The sequence below is a fragment of the Dysidea avara genome, chromosome 6 (genome assembly GCF_963678975.1).
Source record: "Dysidea avara chromosome 6, odDysAvar1.4, whole genome shotgun sequence".
NCBI lineage: Eukaryota > Metazoa > Porifera > Demospongiae > Dictyoceratida > Dysideidae > Dysidea > Dysidea avara.
In genome coordinates, this window is record NC_089277.1 from 9,780,333 (window position 1) to 9,797,411 (window position 17,079).

General features: G+C 38.2%; 2 protein-coding genes and 1 long non-coding RNA gene across 3 annotated transcripts; 1 reads left to right on the plus strand and 2 right to left on the minus strand.

Moving 5' to 3' along the window:
* Positions 1–3,176: 3,176 nt before the first annotated feature.
* LOC136257326 (uncharacterized) lies at positions 3,177–4,436 on the minus strand. Its single transcript, XR_010701910.1, has 3 exons — positions 3,634–4,436; positions 3,411–3,565; positions 3,177–3,365 (listed from the first exon to the last, which is right to left on the minus strand). It is a non-coding gene; the product is annotated as an uncharacterized lncRNA (long non-coding RNA).
* Positions 4,437–6,502: 2,066 nt separating this feature from the next.
* On the plus strand, positions 6,503–13,214 carry LOC136258283 (uncharacterized). Its single transcript, XM_066051615.1, has 10 exons — positions 6,503–6,992; positions 8,774–9,268; positions 9,323–9,493; positions 9,548–9,613; positions 9,663–9,761; positions 9,811–9,846; positions 9,895–10,029; positions 10,076–10,261; positions 11,929–11,983; positions 12,037–13,214. The coding sequence occupies exons 1-10, from the start codon at positions 6,606–6,608 to the stop codon at positions 13,104–13,106; spliced, it is 2,700 nt and encodes an 899-aa protein (XP_065907687.1). The 5' UTR covers positions 6,503–6,605; the 3' UTR covers positions 13,107–13,214.
* LOC136258284 (uncharacterized) lies at positions 12,749–15,433 on the minus strand. The gene is made up of 2 exons (XM_066051616.1): positions 14,745–15,433; positions 12,749–13,955 (listed from the first exon to the last, which is right to left on the minus strand). Exons 1-2 carry the CDS (start codon positions 15,361–15,363, stop codon positions 13,186–13,188), a joined length of 1,389 nt encoding a protein of 462 aa, XP_065907688.1. The 5' UTR covers positions 15,364–15,433; the 3' UTR covers positions 12,749–13,185.
* Between the last annotated feature and the right edge of the window lie 1,646 nt (positions 15,434–17,079).

A 17,079-nucleotide genomic window follows, 5' to 3' on the forward strand; every position in this document is an offset into this window, starting at 1 on the left:
GTATCGCTTATACTTGTGTTTATAACGTGCCGGAAGGATTTCTATGAGTAGAGTATGAAAGACCACTGACAGTGCGTGAATGATTTGGGACCATTGTTCTTTTAAACTCTAAGAGCTGCCTATGATGATGAAACACTGCTTCAACAGGTCCTTGCACTTTTATCACACCGGGCGCTTCTGTATTTCTACCCTGTGTTGTTTACAAAGGTCACGCGCAAATGTGTCAAGCCCTCACGTGCTAACTAGCATTTCATTATTATGATGTAGCAAATCCCGATTCACCAGCCAACTCGCATTCAAACTACCTGTGAAGGTGGATTTGTGTAATTCACTTTCTTTCAATTTGAATCACCTTAGTGTGCATTCCGTGTGGATGCGAGTAATTCAAATCAATGCATATTCAATTTGCAATATTTTTGTCATGTGGATATGCCTCAAACATAGCACTACAATTGCAAAGGAAGTCAGTGACTAAGTACTCTTTAGAAGTTTTACACCAAATGCGAGCTTCTCTCTACAAGTCAAACTACAAGACCCAGAAAATACAGATAACCAAATAGCCATTCATTGGCCAAATTTCACCAGTGGTTTTCGAGGTGTTAAAATATAGAATGTCCAATGGTTTATACATCCAAAGGTCCATGTTATATTGAGGGTATCACATGATGTAATGGTGTCCCGTAAACAAATTAACACACTTGGGTATTTCTGAAGACCTCAATTAGTGGAAATAATAAGTTTATGGCTTTACAAAGCGACTATACCATTGCATAACCTTATGCAATTTGACAGAAATGTTTAAACCAGGCATGCACCCATAGCCAGCTATGGGCATATAGACCTGAAATTGGTTTGCAAAAACCGTGTGTTTGCATGTCTGTCCAACACCTACATGAGCAAATAGGTACAGAAAACAAGTTGATGCTGTGCTACTTCTAAAAACCAAGTGCCCAGTTAAATACTATCCCTTGAATATAACAATCTTAAATTAACACACACAGCATGCTATTAATTTATTTCTCGCCTTGTTTTGTAACAATACATATAGTACATTAAAATTAAACATATTCGTAATTCACCAATTATTTCACAATTAACCAATTATGTTGCTATGTATCTCTAAGGGAAGAGAAAAAGAATCACTAAGGAAGCGTAACTCAAGCAAACCACAAATTACGTAAAGGAAGGAGTATCTTCTTAACTGTTTTATAGTTTGTATATCATGCTCTGCATGAAGCCTCATGGCTGCTCTTAATTTTCGTTTACATACAGAGGGGATATGCCCCTTTCAACTCGAGAAGATACACCATTCCTGGTAGCTTACAGAGCCTGTCATTGTTTTTCAGTTGTTTTATGCATGTTACAGCACATAGGCTATAGTATGTTCACGTTGAGCTGAATCCTGAAAAACAGCTAAAAATTAAAAGTGGACTTTTCTCAACAGAGTTAACATTTCAGCCAACCAGATGATTTTGGTAACAGCAAAGGTGTCAACAACAGACACATATGGTTCAGCTCCATTACAAGTTCGGGAAAGGGCTGTAATGGACACTGTACTTATAAGGCTTCCCCATAGGAAATGCATTGTGAAAATTTTGATTGGCCATAAATATTATGTCAAACATTTGAACAAAAAAATTTTGAAATAATTTTAGCGGGTCAAGCAGTACTACAAATAAACCAAATTTCAAGATCATGTATAATTGCATCCATGAGTTATTATTGTTTTTGAGGATTCAACTCAATGTGAACATACTATAGCCCCTGCTAAACTAGTTTCACTTACCAGCCACACCCCCTTCAAATAAACATGATGAAAACAGAAAAGTAAGCATTATTACAGTATGTAAACAACCTTTATCCATTAAATGAAGGTTATTTTCTGTAGCTCAAAGCGTGTTTGCTCACGGACAGACATACCTACATGCAGACATGCAGACACATGGTTATGGCCAAACCAATTTCAGTAAACCAGGTGCAAGCCCACAGCCAGTCTTTGGCTGGTTGTGGGTGCATGCCTGCTTTAATAAAGCATTGTTCAATGAATAAAGTACTGTATTAAAGCTTAATATGTTTTCATCATGTTTACTTGAAGGGTGTGGCTGGTAACTGAAACAGTTCAGTAAGGGCTAGCCTACACGCTGTAACAGGTGTATGGCAACTGAAAAACAACGTAACAGGCCAAGTATGCTACCAGGAAGGTCATAGCTTATTGAGTTACAAGGAGATGTATCACCTTTGCACATGAACAAAACTTAAGAATAGCCATAAGGCTTTGTGAAAGAATTTGCATATAAAAACACGAAACAAACTAACTATAAACAGTTAAGAAGATACTTCTGTGTGTGAAATGTGGTTTCAAAAGTGGTTTACAGTTACGCTCCCCTAGCAATGCATAGTAACATAATTGATGAAATACAAAATAATTGGTGAATTACAAAATATGTTTAATTTAGCTTCTGTTACAAAATAAGGTGAGAAACAAAGCTAAAATAATTTATAAGTTGATTAATTCAAGGGATAGTATAGAGGTTATCCATTTGATGTCGCACTAAAATTAATATTTCCCGTATAATTACAGGTTATCTACGTGAAAGAATGAGTTACAAGCCAAAGAACACTATTGAAAATGAGAAAGCTGTGGTAAACTTGTTGTTATTTGTTGCTTAGTAATATCGCTTCACAGCTGGAAGAAACACGCCATTAAACACCAGTTGCTTGTCAGCTTGTACTGCTAAGTTAACCCAGTCCCCTTGTAGCGATTTCCCCCAAGTTTTTCTTCAATTGTGCAAAATCGTGAAAAGTTTCATTTTCTTGCATGGGTCCCACTGATTTTTGCCTCAAAAACATGGTGTCTAGTAATTGTTACTAACTTAAAATGACGTAAATGCATAACCTCTATTTACTGTGAGCCTAGTATTTTAACAGTAGCATCAACTTGTTTATAAGCTGAATCTCAAAATTTGCCAGTATCTTAAGATTTCCGAGTTGCAAACCCCTCGCACCTAGTACCATCCACTGGTTGATACAACAAGATATTCTACTGTATACAATACAAGGGGTAGCTAACGTCTTGGGACTCTCGTACACCTATCTGAGAAATCCAATTATAAATACATGAAATATTTATTGAAATAATACAGAAATACGTTTTGAAATACTTAAATATTGGGACTCTCGTACACCGTGTTGGGTTTTGCGTGGGCGCTGGCTACCCCTCGATACAATACGTACCATATTCCCCTTGTCTGAACTGCTCTAGTTCGCCGTTACTCTGATCCATGAAGAGCCTCAACCTAACAGAAGACTCAGTCTAAAGCACGCCGGATTGTGAACTGCTTTAATCCCATAGGCATAGCTAAATACTACACTTGTGAATAATAACATACCAATGAATCATTAAACCTTACCAGATTTTAGATTGTACAGGTTGATCACTGGTAGATAGTTACTGGCAGTCTGCACTACTCTGATGTAGGTTTTGAGAATTCCTTGTGGTGTTTAGTCACACTTTCCTCCGCTGAAGTTCTCCTTGTTGGTGTCGTTTATAGAGCTCCATCTTCATCTAACGTAAATAATCAAAAACTATTATCTATCATTGGTAGACTTTACGAGCTAGTCAACTTTACCCACCTTTTAATTATGGGTGACTTTAATTTTCCAACTATCAATTGGGCTGAAAGCTATTGTGCTGGTAGTGATAGTTCTGCAGCATCCACATTTTTTGACACTGTTCAAGACAGTTTTTTAGTCCAGCATGTTGCCAGTAGTACACGTTACAGACAGGGCCAACAGCCTTCACTTTTGGATTTAATATTTACCCTTGACCCAAACTCTATTGATGAAGTCACACATCTATCCCCTCTAGGTAGTAGTGACCATGTTTGTTTACTGTGGAAATTTAAGTGTTTTGATGATTTGCCTTCCAAAAAGAGTGTCCCTATGTACAATTACAGAAAAGGTAATTACGAGGCTATGAATGATTACTTTGGGAGTATCAACTGGTCTGAAGTTCTGTCTGGCAATGTTCATGATGATTGGCATGTGTTTAAGGTGACAGTTCAAGATGCCATAGCTAAATACATCCCGACTTCCATTCCTAAAAATAATAAACCTACTCCTTGGTGGTCCAAAAACCTCTCTAAAGCCATTAAAGCTAAGCAACTTTCCTTTACCAAATATAAACATTCCAAATCAAGATCTGATTATGCCACCTATGCAGCAAAACACAATGATGTCAAATGTAAGATACGATCTGCTAGAAATTCTTATGAACGGTCCCTGTTAGACAAGCTTCGTTCTAATCCAAAAGCACTGTACAGTTACATTAAGTCTAAACAGAAGATTAGACCTAGTATTGGCCCATTGATAAAGAGTGATGGTTCTCTCACTGCTGATGACCAGGAGGTGACTGAAACCCTAAACCAATTCTTTGAGTCAACACTTACCAAAGAAAATTTATCTAGTATGCCTGTTCCCTCCTTTGTGTCTGAAGATAGTATTTGTGATATTGACATAACAGAGTCAACAGTTCTTCAGAAGCTACTTGAGCTCAAGGTTAACAAAGCTCCTGGTCCAGATGGTATACATTCTTACGTCTTAAAAGCTTGTGCTAACACACTTTATGTACCTTTAACCATTCTGTATTCTCAATCCTTATCTAGTGGTGTCCTCCCTGATGAGTGGAAACAGGCACACGTTGTTCCTGTTTTTAAAAAGGGTCAAAGAAACCAAGCTTCCAACTACAGGCCAATTAGTTTGACATCTTTAGTTGTTAAGATCCTGGAATCTATTATACATTCTGAATTGGTAACCTTTCTTGATGGGCAAGGCATACTTAATGGTGAGCAACACGGTTTTGTTAACAGGAAGTCCTGTTTTACTAACTTGTTATCAACTTTTGAAGAGTGGACTTCTGCTTCGGATCAAGGATTTGGCATTGATGTCATATTTCTAGACTACAGTAAGGCATTTGATTCTGTACCTCATCATAGATTGATCTCCAAGTTGGAAGCATTTGGTGTTCGTGGTAATTTGTCTTTGTGGCTATCAAACTTTCTTTCCAACCGCTTCCAGAGAGTTGTGTTGAATGGTCACTTGTCGTCTTGGGCTCAGGTGGTGAGTGGAGTCCCCCAGGGGTCTGTTTTAGGACCCTTGTTGTTTATATTATATGTTAATGACATTCCAGACCTTATTGAAAGTAATGTAAGAATGTTTGCTGATGATACAAAAATTTATTCTGTTATTCAGAGCTTTGACGATCACCTCAGGCTGCAAAGTGATGTTGACCGATTGTTGCAGTGGTCTCACACATGGTTGCTTCGGTTCAATATAGCTAAATGTAAGCTGATGCGGATTGGTAACTCTGCTCCATTCACCTACTCTATGCTGGACAGTTCCACCAACTTACCCTTTGAAATCACAGAAGTGCAAGAAGAAAAAGATCTTGGTATTTGGTGCACTGAAGACTTGAAACCATCTCTACAGTGTCGTAAGGCTGCAGCAAAAGCTATGCAAGTTCTTGGTTTGCTAAGAAGGTCCTTCAAACTTTTTTCTGTTGACTTGTTGACTTTTTTGTACAAAATGTATGTCAGACCTCACTTGGAGTATTGCATCCAGGTCTGGAGCCCTTACTTGGCGAAAGATATTGATCTCCTAGAGAAAGTACAGAGACGTGCCACCAAGTTATTACCTAGTTTATTTGATTTATCATACGAAACTCGTCTAGAGAGACTTGGTTTATATTCACTGTATTGTAGACGTCAAAGGGGAGATCTAATTGAGACCTACAAGATATTGAATGGTTACTATGACATCAACCCTACCTCATTTTTCACTTTGAGTAATACGGATACCACCAGAGGTCACCACCGTAAACTCTTTAAATTTCGATCTCGGCTGCTAGTGAGGCATAATTTTTTCACCAACAGAGTAGTTAATTTGTGGAATTCTCTTCCAACAGATGTTATTTCTGCACCAACTGTGGCATTGTTTAAGAAGAATCTTGATGATTTATGGAGAACAACAAGATATGGGCACTCTCAAAGGCCTGCGGCCTAGCTTGACAGTCTTGTACTGCCAAGCAATTTTTGTCCATTAATAATAATAATACCGCTTCGTCTAAATCAAAGAGAAAACTTTCGTAGTAGCTAGCTACCGGTGTAGCTTTAAATAACCTATTTTGGCCAGGCCTTAATCTCGGTCTCAACCAGAGTCTAAACCGCATCGCTCGAAACTAATCTCCGTTCGACCATAGGCATAGTTACTGAGGATTTCCAAATCCAGTCGAAACGTAAGCGACAAAAAAACGAGAGTCTTTAGTTGTGTTCTGCCCAATACGCGTATTTTATCCCGTACGTATGGCACGCCGTTTGTAACAAAAATCGCCACTTATTTTCTCAGAAAATAAGCTTATTATCCCAGAAAATAAGCTATTATCTTGGATAATAAAAATCCCCATTTTCCCTGAAAATAACAGCTCTTATTTTTATAATGGCTTATTTTCCGAGCATATAAAAAGAATTTAAATTTGCGACCACAGTCTAGACTCTAATTAATATGCAGCTGCGCGCGCATTACTGTCACGTAGATGTACCATCAAGATAATGGAAGTGGAAGTGGAAGCGGATAGAATAGAAGTTCTCTTAGAGATTGGCGAGTCACGTAGGGTGCTAACAATTGATAAAGATCACTTGGTGTTCAGCGTGGAGAATGAGTTGGGGAAAGTTGGGAAAGATGGAATCCTTGCCTATTTTTCATGCGAGCCTGGAGGACCTCATAGTAGCAAAAACGTGTATATTTTGCAGCGTTGGGATGCTAAATGGAATACTTATGTAGATGTGTCGGATATTGAACAGGTGGTGAATGGAGATCGCCTAATTTGCACTCTGCAAGACGGGCTGCAAGACTCACAGGCAGGCTCGCAGTGTAGTGCACTAAGCACGGTGGATAGAAAGAGAGATACTAGAGATTTTGATATAGCTAAAGGCAAGGTGAGCTTCATTTTTCATTTTCAAATAAAGCATTTGCATCCGCTCATGGTAACCGTAGGTACGTACTGTATAAAAATTAATGATAAAGCTAGCTAACTGTATTTACATCGTAAGTTTAACTGCATGGTAATGATGACTTGGAACAAGAATGCCAGTATTATTTCAGCTGTATTGTTATGGTACCACTACTTCGATGTATACCATATTGGTGCAAAATAAAGCGCTTTGCTATAGGAAGCCTTATAGGAATACACAAGTTGCAACTAGTGTACAGCGAGGTATTCTGTTTTGCTATACTGGTGGCATTTTAAAGTTGAATAGGGCAGAAAGAATATACTGTAAATACAGTACAAATGAATGTACCCATTAAGAGTTTTGGTCTACATTCCTGGTTAGAAGCTGTTTTGCATTGTCACAACACATTTAGCTACTATGCTTCTTATACCTTTGTGATTGTTACCATGCATGTTTATAACACTATGAACAATATTTGCTGTATTCATAGTTGTTAAGCTGCCACACTAACATGACTATTTTGCTAATTATGACATCATTGTGGATACTGTCCATGTTATACCAGCCAAACAACAAAAATCACTGGAGAGCTATAAAAAGCTGCCATGAGATAAGAAGAAACACACATTGAAACCACCAGCCATAGTGGGGGGCATTCATCAAAGTATTTGTCAGTGCCTTACTGTCTGAGTTGTTAATGGAGGCCACACCACCATGGGCAACAAGTATTGCAAGCTGCTTTGAATTTTTAAAATCTAATAGAATGAATATGGATATAGCATAAACTTCCTGTTTAGTTCTTCTGGATCACACCTTGTATTGGTATATCAGATTGGTATAGGTGTTTATATTTAGTATATTGTATCAATACAAATTCACCTCTAACCACTACACTACAGTACACTCTAGTGTTGTACCGATTCCCACTTGTTGAGTTGAGCCGATACCCGATATTATTTTGATCGGGTTTACCGATTGTTAACCGACAGCCTATTGTAGGGTTCTACAAGTTACAATTGCTCATAATTCATTGAAAGTAATGCCTATAAAGATAATTTAATTAAGGTTCCAATCATCACTCTCTACAAAGAGTTAGCTTGTGGATGCCACAAACCATAAACAAATTACATACCTGAACCAGCCCTCCAGTGCAGGTGTCTGTTGGCCACAGCCCATTACTACTGATTACCCATTATGTTAACTTGTTATCAGGTGACACCACACATTGTAAGTTTGAGAAATTGGGAGAATGGGCTAGAGCACTGTAGCCTTAACCATGTGACCCCGCCAAGATAGGGTCATGGTCCCCAACAACCATGGAAAGCCAGAAGCCCTCATGGTCCCTCCTAGCCAATATTGCTACAGCGCGACCCATGTCACACTAACCCGCCATCAATAGAAACTATGAGTTAGTGGAAGGGGAGGGACCTTGGGGTAGGTAAATGACTCTGAGTTCTGCATATACAACCACTGCTATCATGTTGTTGTTAAGAATAATCTAGAATAGGTAGTTTACCTAAGCTATGCCCCTAAGCTTTGTGTTGGTTGTTTACTCACACCTTCTAATGAATACCATGCATAGTGTCCAACCTCCAGTTCTGTGCTCACCATTGCCATGGTCACTTAAAGTTTAACCTTTGGTTAAACTTCTAGTAAAACAGGTAATAATGATCATCAGTGCAACTATAGTACACTCACATACTACCTAACTAGAAAAGTGTTGCATACAATAATGATGTTGTTAATATTCATTTTTGTAATTGTAGCATCTGGTATCACAAGCTTCTGACATTGTGAAGTCACTCAAAAGTCCATCTCAGAAGCATGTACAAGCATTGGCTGAGTTGTTTCCTTCATCAACTGCAAAACAACCACGGCTCAGTCCTGCATTTGATCCAACAGCCCAGTGTATAGCTTTTAGTCGTCATCAAAAAAAGAAAGGAAATCCCAGATTGAAACCCAGCAAAATTTCCTTTGTATTGGTTGCCAGCAATGTTAAAGGAATACCAAGGGGAAAGCACAGAACAGCATTAAAGGACAGCAAGCAGATAATGAAAGTCGATATTGTTAGAACAATGTCAGCCACTGATGTCAAACGAGCAGTCCTGAAAGCTTTCTCCCATGTTAATTTGACAGCTTTTGAGTACCAGTCAATTGATGGTGCTCACCATTTTCAAAAAGCTGAGGATCAGGAGAAAGATGGAGATGCAATCATTAGCTATGGAGCTAAGGGCTTTGTTTATATTAAAAGAGACCTTCAAGTAAGTTGCTTATATTTTTGACTGCATGTGCACTGTACTTCTATATTAATACAGGATCCTAGCATCAGTGAGCTACCTCCAACCACACAGGGGGATCCTGAAAACCACGAGTTACCCCCAGCCACACAGGGGGATCCTGACATCAGCAAGTTAACTCCAGTCACACTGGAGGATCCTGACATCAGAGAGCTACCCCCAGCACCAATTTTTGCGTCAAGACCAAAGGTTACTTTGTGTTGACAAATGTACATACAGGTATTATGCTAACCTTTATTTCAGAAACATGATGCTGTTGCCATATCTGATTCAGAAGACAACTCAATTCCTGTTAACAGTAGAGATAAAGTAATGTAGCTGTTTTATAGTTTCTAGGCATGTACATTATTTAACACAGGCACAGGAGACAGTACGAGGAAATCTGGAAGAATTTCGTAACATCAGAGCTCAACAAGATAGAGAATATGAGGAGAGCCTCCAGATAGACAGGCATAAGGTAACATATAGTACTTCATGCATACTCAAGTATGTTGTGTATGTTGTAGTCTGAAGAAGCTGACAGGATGAAGCTTAGACAGGAAGTAAAGCCTGCTATAATTTATGTCTTACTGATGGCATGTGAATTCTAGGAATTGTTAGAGCTTAGACAAAACTTTCAGCACAAATACGCAGGTGATGGCCCCACAGGAGGTTGTGCTATCAAATTCAGGTTTCCAGATGGGAAAACACTATCTTACAACTTCTTACGCAGTGATCCCACCAAGGTATACTTATCAACATGCCTTAACTAACATTATTAACTTTTTATAGGTGCTATACGAGTTTGTTTTTAGTGTGATCGAAAGCATCTCAGGCTTTAAAATATGTACAGTTCTCCCAATGGAGGTGGTGCCATGTTGTGGGAGAACTACTATATCAGATTCCATAGTGGCTTTACCATCCATCCTTACTGTGACGAATGATGAAGACATTGATTTATTGATGTACTTTCAGCAGGTAATGCGCACGGTGTGTTTCAGTTATTGTTAACTTTGTATGGACAGGAGCGCATCGAATCCTATGGATAAGGGAGCATGTAACTCCATACACTACCAATACTATGGGCAAAATTCAAACATGGCGTCCAGTGTTACTATGTATATAATTGGTTACATCATTCTTACACGCAATACACCGAATGGTCGATGCTACTCCATCTAGTGTGAAGGTCGCAAAACTGCTTTGTTAGGAAGATCATCGAGTTGAAGGTAAAGCTTGAAATAGTCAAGTGGAGTAATTTTGGGTGATTATCAACTGTAGAAAGACCGTCCTGCTGCTAATATTCCTTTGTCATGCCATTAGACTGCATTTCCATACCTTCGCTTCCTCACAGCGGAAGCGTGACGTATTCGAGCATGCGCCTCTGCATAATAACCTAATTGGGAAAATTTAACAGTTACATATTCTAGTACATGTACACGGCAGCCATGTTTGAATTTTGCCCTTTATAACAAAGTTACATGCTCCCTTGTCTGTAGGATTCGATGCACTCATGGTATTGATAATGAGGTAGTTTTGTGAGTGATCATGTAGTTGATCATGTTTGTAACTGTCTTTGGGAAAAGCTTTTGTTGCTCAGGGGGGGGCTTTTGGGGCTGAAGCCCCCCCCTCCCCCCTTCTTCAGTTTTAGGATTTACTTGATCAATATGCTCAAGAATGTAATGATAATTTGTCTTAGCCTAAGTATATGACCACTATATATACAAATACTGACCTATAAACTCACCTTGTAAACATCTTTCCAAGGAATTATCAGTAGATTTATGCTAAAAGTTATGGAAAAAGGACCGGATCAGTATTGGAGGTGTACAAGATCGAAATACTCTAATAGAGCAGTTACAAAACTACTCTAATAGATTCTGAACATTCAGTGGATGTTTAGTTCTGCTATGGAATTTTTCAAATCTTCCTGCAAAGATGGATAGTTTTTAATATTATTTATAGCCATACTTAATTCATGTGCACATTGAAAATGCTCTCAGATTCAATCTCACTTATTTCAAAATTTTCCACTTTCAACATTATTATTATACCATGCGCCTATTGTTGTAGTACAATTGTGATCATGTACATGCACTTGGTTGTCTGAACCTTTCAAAACCTTTCCATTAACAAATTCTGCAGAGAACTATATAGTCAGTATATAAAATAACTGAAGCATTTGATGTGGAAATGTCTCCAAATTTTTGCATTTTACCATGTATTTTTCAAATGTTTTTCAAATCTTCCTGCTAAGGTGCATAGTTTTATTTAATTCAGGTGCACATTGAAAATGCTGTAAGTTCAATCTCACATCATTCCAACAATTTTCAAATTTTTTCAGTTTCAACATTATTATGCCATGCACCTATTTTGTACACTTGTGAGAAGGTACATCTTGCACATGTGCTTGGTTGTCTGAACCTTCCAAAACCTTTTCATTAACAAATGCTACAGAGAGCCAATTGGGCAATATATAAAATATCTACATGCAGCAAAGCTGAAGCATTTTATGTGGAAATGTCTCCAAATTTCAGCATTTTAGCATGTATTTTTCAAAAATTGCCTGGGGGGGGTTACTGTTAAATAAGGTTACTGTTTACAATTAAAACCATCCATGCAGTAATTTTGTATTTATACTTTAGCAGCTTGATGATAACAAAGGTGCCAAGATAGCTGATGAAAAATTTATTCAGATTGGTAAGTTAACGATATTAGATATACATTTTGCATTTACTTTGTATTTTTTACAGTTGATGGCAGACGCTTAGATTTCATGCACAGCATTTGTCCTGTTCAGCCTGTTTTTGCTCACCTTATCAGAAGAAATGCAATCTATGGAGATGTCATGGGACTTTTCCAAAGCAAAGATGCTCAGAAAGAATATCCTTTACGTATACATTTTAAAGATGAAGTGGCTTATGATGACGGTGGAGTAAGCAGGGATATGTTTAGTGCATTCTGGGAGGAAGTGTATAGAAGATTTTTTGATGGAGCTTGTTTACTTACTCCTAATTTGCATGCAACTACTGATATGTCAGCTCTGCCTTTGCTGGGACAGATTTTATCACATGGTTTTCTGATCAGCGGATATATCCCAATTCGTATTGCCTTCCCTAGCTTGGCAGGTATTTTACTTGGGCCTACAACTAATGTTTCTTCACAATTCCTTATTGAAGCCTTTGCTGAAAGTTTGTGTTCGTATGAAGCGACTACTGTTAAAGAAGCATTAGAATCATCGACAGCTTTTTCTAAGGACCTCAAAAACAAGCTTATTGCAGTTTTAAGTCGTTATGGTTCCAGGGTTGCTCCAACCAATTCATTGCAGCTGAGAGCTCAACTGTCTGACGTTGCGAAGTATGCGTTTCTAACAAAACCTATGGCTGCTATAAATGGGATGCACAGTGGCATCTCTTCTGAAGAAAAGCTATTCTGGAGGAAGTTTTCAATTGATGAGCTTCACTCAATGTACATGTACATGAGTGCTACTCCTGAGAAGGTGCTGAACATAATAGAGGAGCCGATTGAGTCTAACCCTTGTGAAATGCGAGTGTTCAATTATCTACAACAATATATTGGAAACATGAGGAATGATGAGGTGCGAAGGTTTTTACGGTTCACAACTGGGAGTTCAGTACTGATTGCAGAACGCATCACCGTAGCTTTTAATGGTGCCACTGGATTCACTAGGCATCCGATTGGGCACACTTGTCCGTGTCTTCTTGAATTACCCACAACCTATACCTCCTATCCAGAGTTCGAGCAGGAGTTCAACAACGTTTTGACAGGTTTGGAACTGAACTGGGAGATGCAAGGTATTTAGAACATTATGGCAAGCAGAACAAGACTGGTGTTTTTGATTCTCAATTATGATTTAGTATTATTGTATATTAGGTATTTGATCATAAGCAATTAGTGACTATAAACTGGATTGTTTGTTCATATAATTCAATGCCGTGATTGTCACTTTCTATTAAAGGGTTGACATTTTGCTGCAACTGCTGATACTGCTCATCTGTCAGCACAAACGTATTTTCAGGAATAACAACTGCATCAGGATCTTCATCAAGTGCTAATCCTTCTTCATCTATCCCATAAGAATCTGTCTGAATGTGCTCAAAAAAGTCCAGTGCTATTGTGCCAGAGTTGCATAATCGAAGTGCTCCTGCCACAAATAGTTGTTCTGGGGATGATGCATGTTCAGTTCTAATACCATGTTTGTTCCATCCATCCTTAAACATTGTTAGTGCACGGTTTACTCTAGGAATGTATATATAATGAAGTGAATAAATGTGAATGTCATTAGATGGATCCAATAGCCTCATTTCTTCTAGGTAATAAAAAAGACGGTAAAACAGTTTGGTCACACTTTGATGCATATCTTTCCATAGGCGCTCTATGCGTTGATTATGCACAGAGCTCCCAGTTAACATGCTACCTCTCTCTAGGCCTCTGTGTTGTAACATGTGTTTTGCAATTCTTTTATTTTCTTTGCCTTGATCAGATCTAACACGTGACGGTAAACCATACTTCTCAACTGCTTTTAAAAAGTGAGTGTAAACTGTGGATGCTTTGTTGTTGTTTGAACAATTCATATACACAACCATCCTGCTGTAACCATCAATTCCTGCATGAGTCACCATCTTCCATCGAATTAACTTATGGTGTCCATCTATTGAAAAAATGGGAGTAGCTATCTATGTAATAAAAATCAGTAACATATAACTATTCAAGCAAAGCAACTTCCAATTAACTATTTTAGTAAATAGTCCATATATGACATTGGTAGTTCAGCCCAATAAACTTGATGAAGTCAACATGACTAGATCCAGAAAAGTGGTCTCTCACATACACACCCCCAATTTACCAACTATAGTATATTCGCATTGAGCTGAATCCTCAAAAACATTTAACTCATGGATGCAATTACACATGATCTTGAAATTTGGCTCATTTGCAGTACTGCTTGAGCCGCTAAAATATTTCAAAATCTTGTTGTTCAAATGTTTGACATAATATTTACGGCCAATCAAAATTTTCACAATACATTTCCTATGGAGAAGCCATATAAGTACAGTGTCCATCAGAGCCCTTTCCTGAACTTGTAATGGAGCCAAACCATACATGTCTGTTGTTGACACCTTTGCTGTTACCAATAATCATCTGGTTGGCAGAAATGTTAACTCTGTTGAGAAAAAATCCACTTTTAATTTTTAGCTGTTTTTCAAGGTTCAGCTCAACGTGAACATACTATAGGTAATGGCTATTGATCTGAAATTTTTGTCAGTGAGCACCACAGCTTAAGTGACAGATAATTTTAGTCTTAAACACACTTAAGTATTTACAATCAAGTATCTCCGTTAAACAGTTTTAAAATAGCATAAATTGGTGAAGTTCTAAGCCGTGTAAATTAAATTTCAAAAGGTACCACATGTAAATGCATGCATGCATGCATACATACCGACATGCCATAATGAGTTAGGACCAGGAACAGAATACTGCCTTCTTGCCGTAGCACCTCCTGGCCATCGTAGTGTAACATTTACTGGATCGGTAGATCTTAAAATCTCCCTAACACGCCATCTTGTAACTTTATAACCCATTGATCTAAGCTGGCCAATAACAATGGATTCTCCAACTTCTGGAAGTGTTGTTTTAATTTGCAACACTTTCTGTCTCAGTTCAGAATCTGATATCACTGTAATGGGTTCATCCAGCATACCATATTCCTCACGACGTCTGTACACAGTCATTCTTGACACTCCAATTAGGTGTGCAACATCAGTCCAAGTGAAACCTAACGAGTGTAGATACTCAAGCTGTTCCTTTGCCACCAAAAAACGAGGTCGTCCTCTACCAGATTGCTGGATTGAAGCATGATATCTTACTAAATCTGCCTGTTGTTCTTTTGTATCAACATACAATTGCCATTCCTTAGCTAATGATCTCAAGCAACTAATAAGTCGTGTAATCTGACCAACACATTCAATAACAGCTGATCTATGCTGTTCACTCATTTGCATGATGTTATCGTCCAGGAGATTCTTCAGGTAAACAAGGCTGGACATATATAATTCCATTCTTTCCAGTGTGTGAGTTCCGTAGCTTACACTGCAATACCCTAATTGGTGTCCACTAGCACGAAGGAAAGATTCAATTTATTTATTTATTTTTTATTTTATTTATTCAATATCCTGGAAAAGTACCTCCCAGCCCCAAATCTGTGATTCTGTCATTACGAACACACTGCCTTCATTTTAATGGCCATCTTGCCCTGCCTACAAAGAAACCACAATCAAACAGTTTAATAACTAATCCAATATCTAGAGCCGCTGGCGCAAAGGAGATTGGTCCGCATGCAATTTTAAATTCTTTTATATGCTTGGAAAATAAGCAGTTTTTTTTATTTTCGGGGAAAATAAGGATTTTTATTATCTGAGATAATAACTTATTTTCTGGGATAATAAGCTTATTTTCTGAGAAAATAAGTGGCGATTTTTGTTACAAACGGCGTGCCATACGTACGCGTACGGAACATCCCATCATAGATAATATACGAACATGGATTGGAAACGCCCGTGTTATTGTCGTAGTGATGTAAAAAAAAGAGGACAGTATATGGTGAAAAATAACATGTTCCATTACTTTACAAAGGACTGATGTTAGTGAGATTGGTCTATAATTTGCAGGAGAACTTCGATTTCCCTTCTTGAAGACAGGGGTGATGTTAGCTGACAACCAATCCCGAGGGAGAGTAGCATGTTCTAAAGATTGGGAATAGATGGTCTGCAATACAGGAGCGATTTGTGGTGCACAAAGCTTAATTACTTTAGTGGGAAGATGGTCAGGTCCAGGAGCCTTGGTAGGATCGAGCCTCTCCAGTAGTAGTTGGATGCCATGGATTGAGAAACTGAGGCCTTGAATTGAAGGATGAACGGAGTGATCTAGCTGTGGTGCATTTGATAAATTCTCAGTTGTGAATACAGACTGAAATTGGTTATTTAAAACACGAGCTTTATGTTCGCATCAGTACAAATATTTTCTCCATCCTTAAGTGGTGCAACTCCAGTGTTATCTTTTCTTTTTGTCTTAATATATGACCAAAATCGTTTTTTACTTGAAGAAGAATCATTAAATAAGTTGGTACAGTAGTTACGATGTGCAGTTTCTAGTAATGTGTTAACTTCATTTCTAGCTTGCTTATAGTCACACCAGTCAGTGTAGTTACCTGTTCGCTTAGCCTTGTCATACAGGCGCTTTCTCAATTTCATTTTCTGTTTGATTAGCGGATTAATCCATGGTAACTTGTCCCGTGATTTTGCAAGTTTGGATGGAATATGCTTGGAAATGGCTGTCTGAATAGCATCTTTTAGAAGCTGCCAGTTGTGTTCGATTGAGTTCTGCAAAGGATCTGAAGCACTAAAATGTTCTTGAAATTCTTGGAGTTCATTTTTAAACCAGTTATGTCACCTTTATGATATAGATATATTCTACGAGAAGCTTTCTTGTTAACTAGGGGACGGTTGCAGTTGATCGAAAATGTTACTATCTCATGATCTGACATTCCAGGGGCAATATAAAGTTCTTTAATTAGAGATGGTGTCGATACAAATACAAGGTCTAGTACATGATTTTGCCTAGTTGGTGACGTCATAGACCATCCTCGTTACGGTGCGCGAAAAGTTTACGGTCGTTACAGGTGGAACATTTTGTATTTCTTGTAAGCTACAAATACGTGTTTGTTGGTTACAGCTGGGTTACAAAGTACCTAAGGTAGGTGGGTGTAACTTCGTGAA

What these genes read in the sequence shown, in the direction of transcription:
- LOC136258284 (XM_066051616.1), bottom strand. Translation starts at nt 15,363, where the DNA reads ATGGAATTATATATGTCCAGCCTTGTTTACCTGAAGAATCTCCTGGAC. An exon ending in TAACTCATTATGGCATGTCG is followed by an intron (nt 13,956 to 14,744) that starts GTATGTATGCAT and finishes TTTTTTCAATAG; the next exon opens with ATGGACACCATAAGTTAATT.
- LOC136258283 (XM_066051615.1), top strand. Translation starts at nt 6,606, where the DNA reads ATGGAAGTGGAAGTGGAAGCGGATAGAATAGAAGTTCTCTTAGAGATT. An exon ending in ATATTAAAAGAGACCTTCAA is followed by an intron (nt 9,269 to 9,322) that starts GTAAGTTGCTTA and finishes ATATTAATACAG; the next exon opens with GATCCTAGCATCAGTGAGCT. An exon ending in TATTGATGTACTTTCAGCAG is followed by an intron (nt 10,262 to 11,928) that starts GTAATGCGCACG and finishes TTTATACTTTAG; the next exon opens with CAGCTTGATGATAACAAAGG.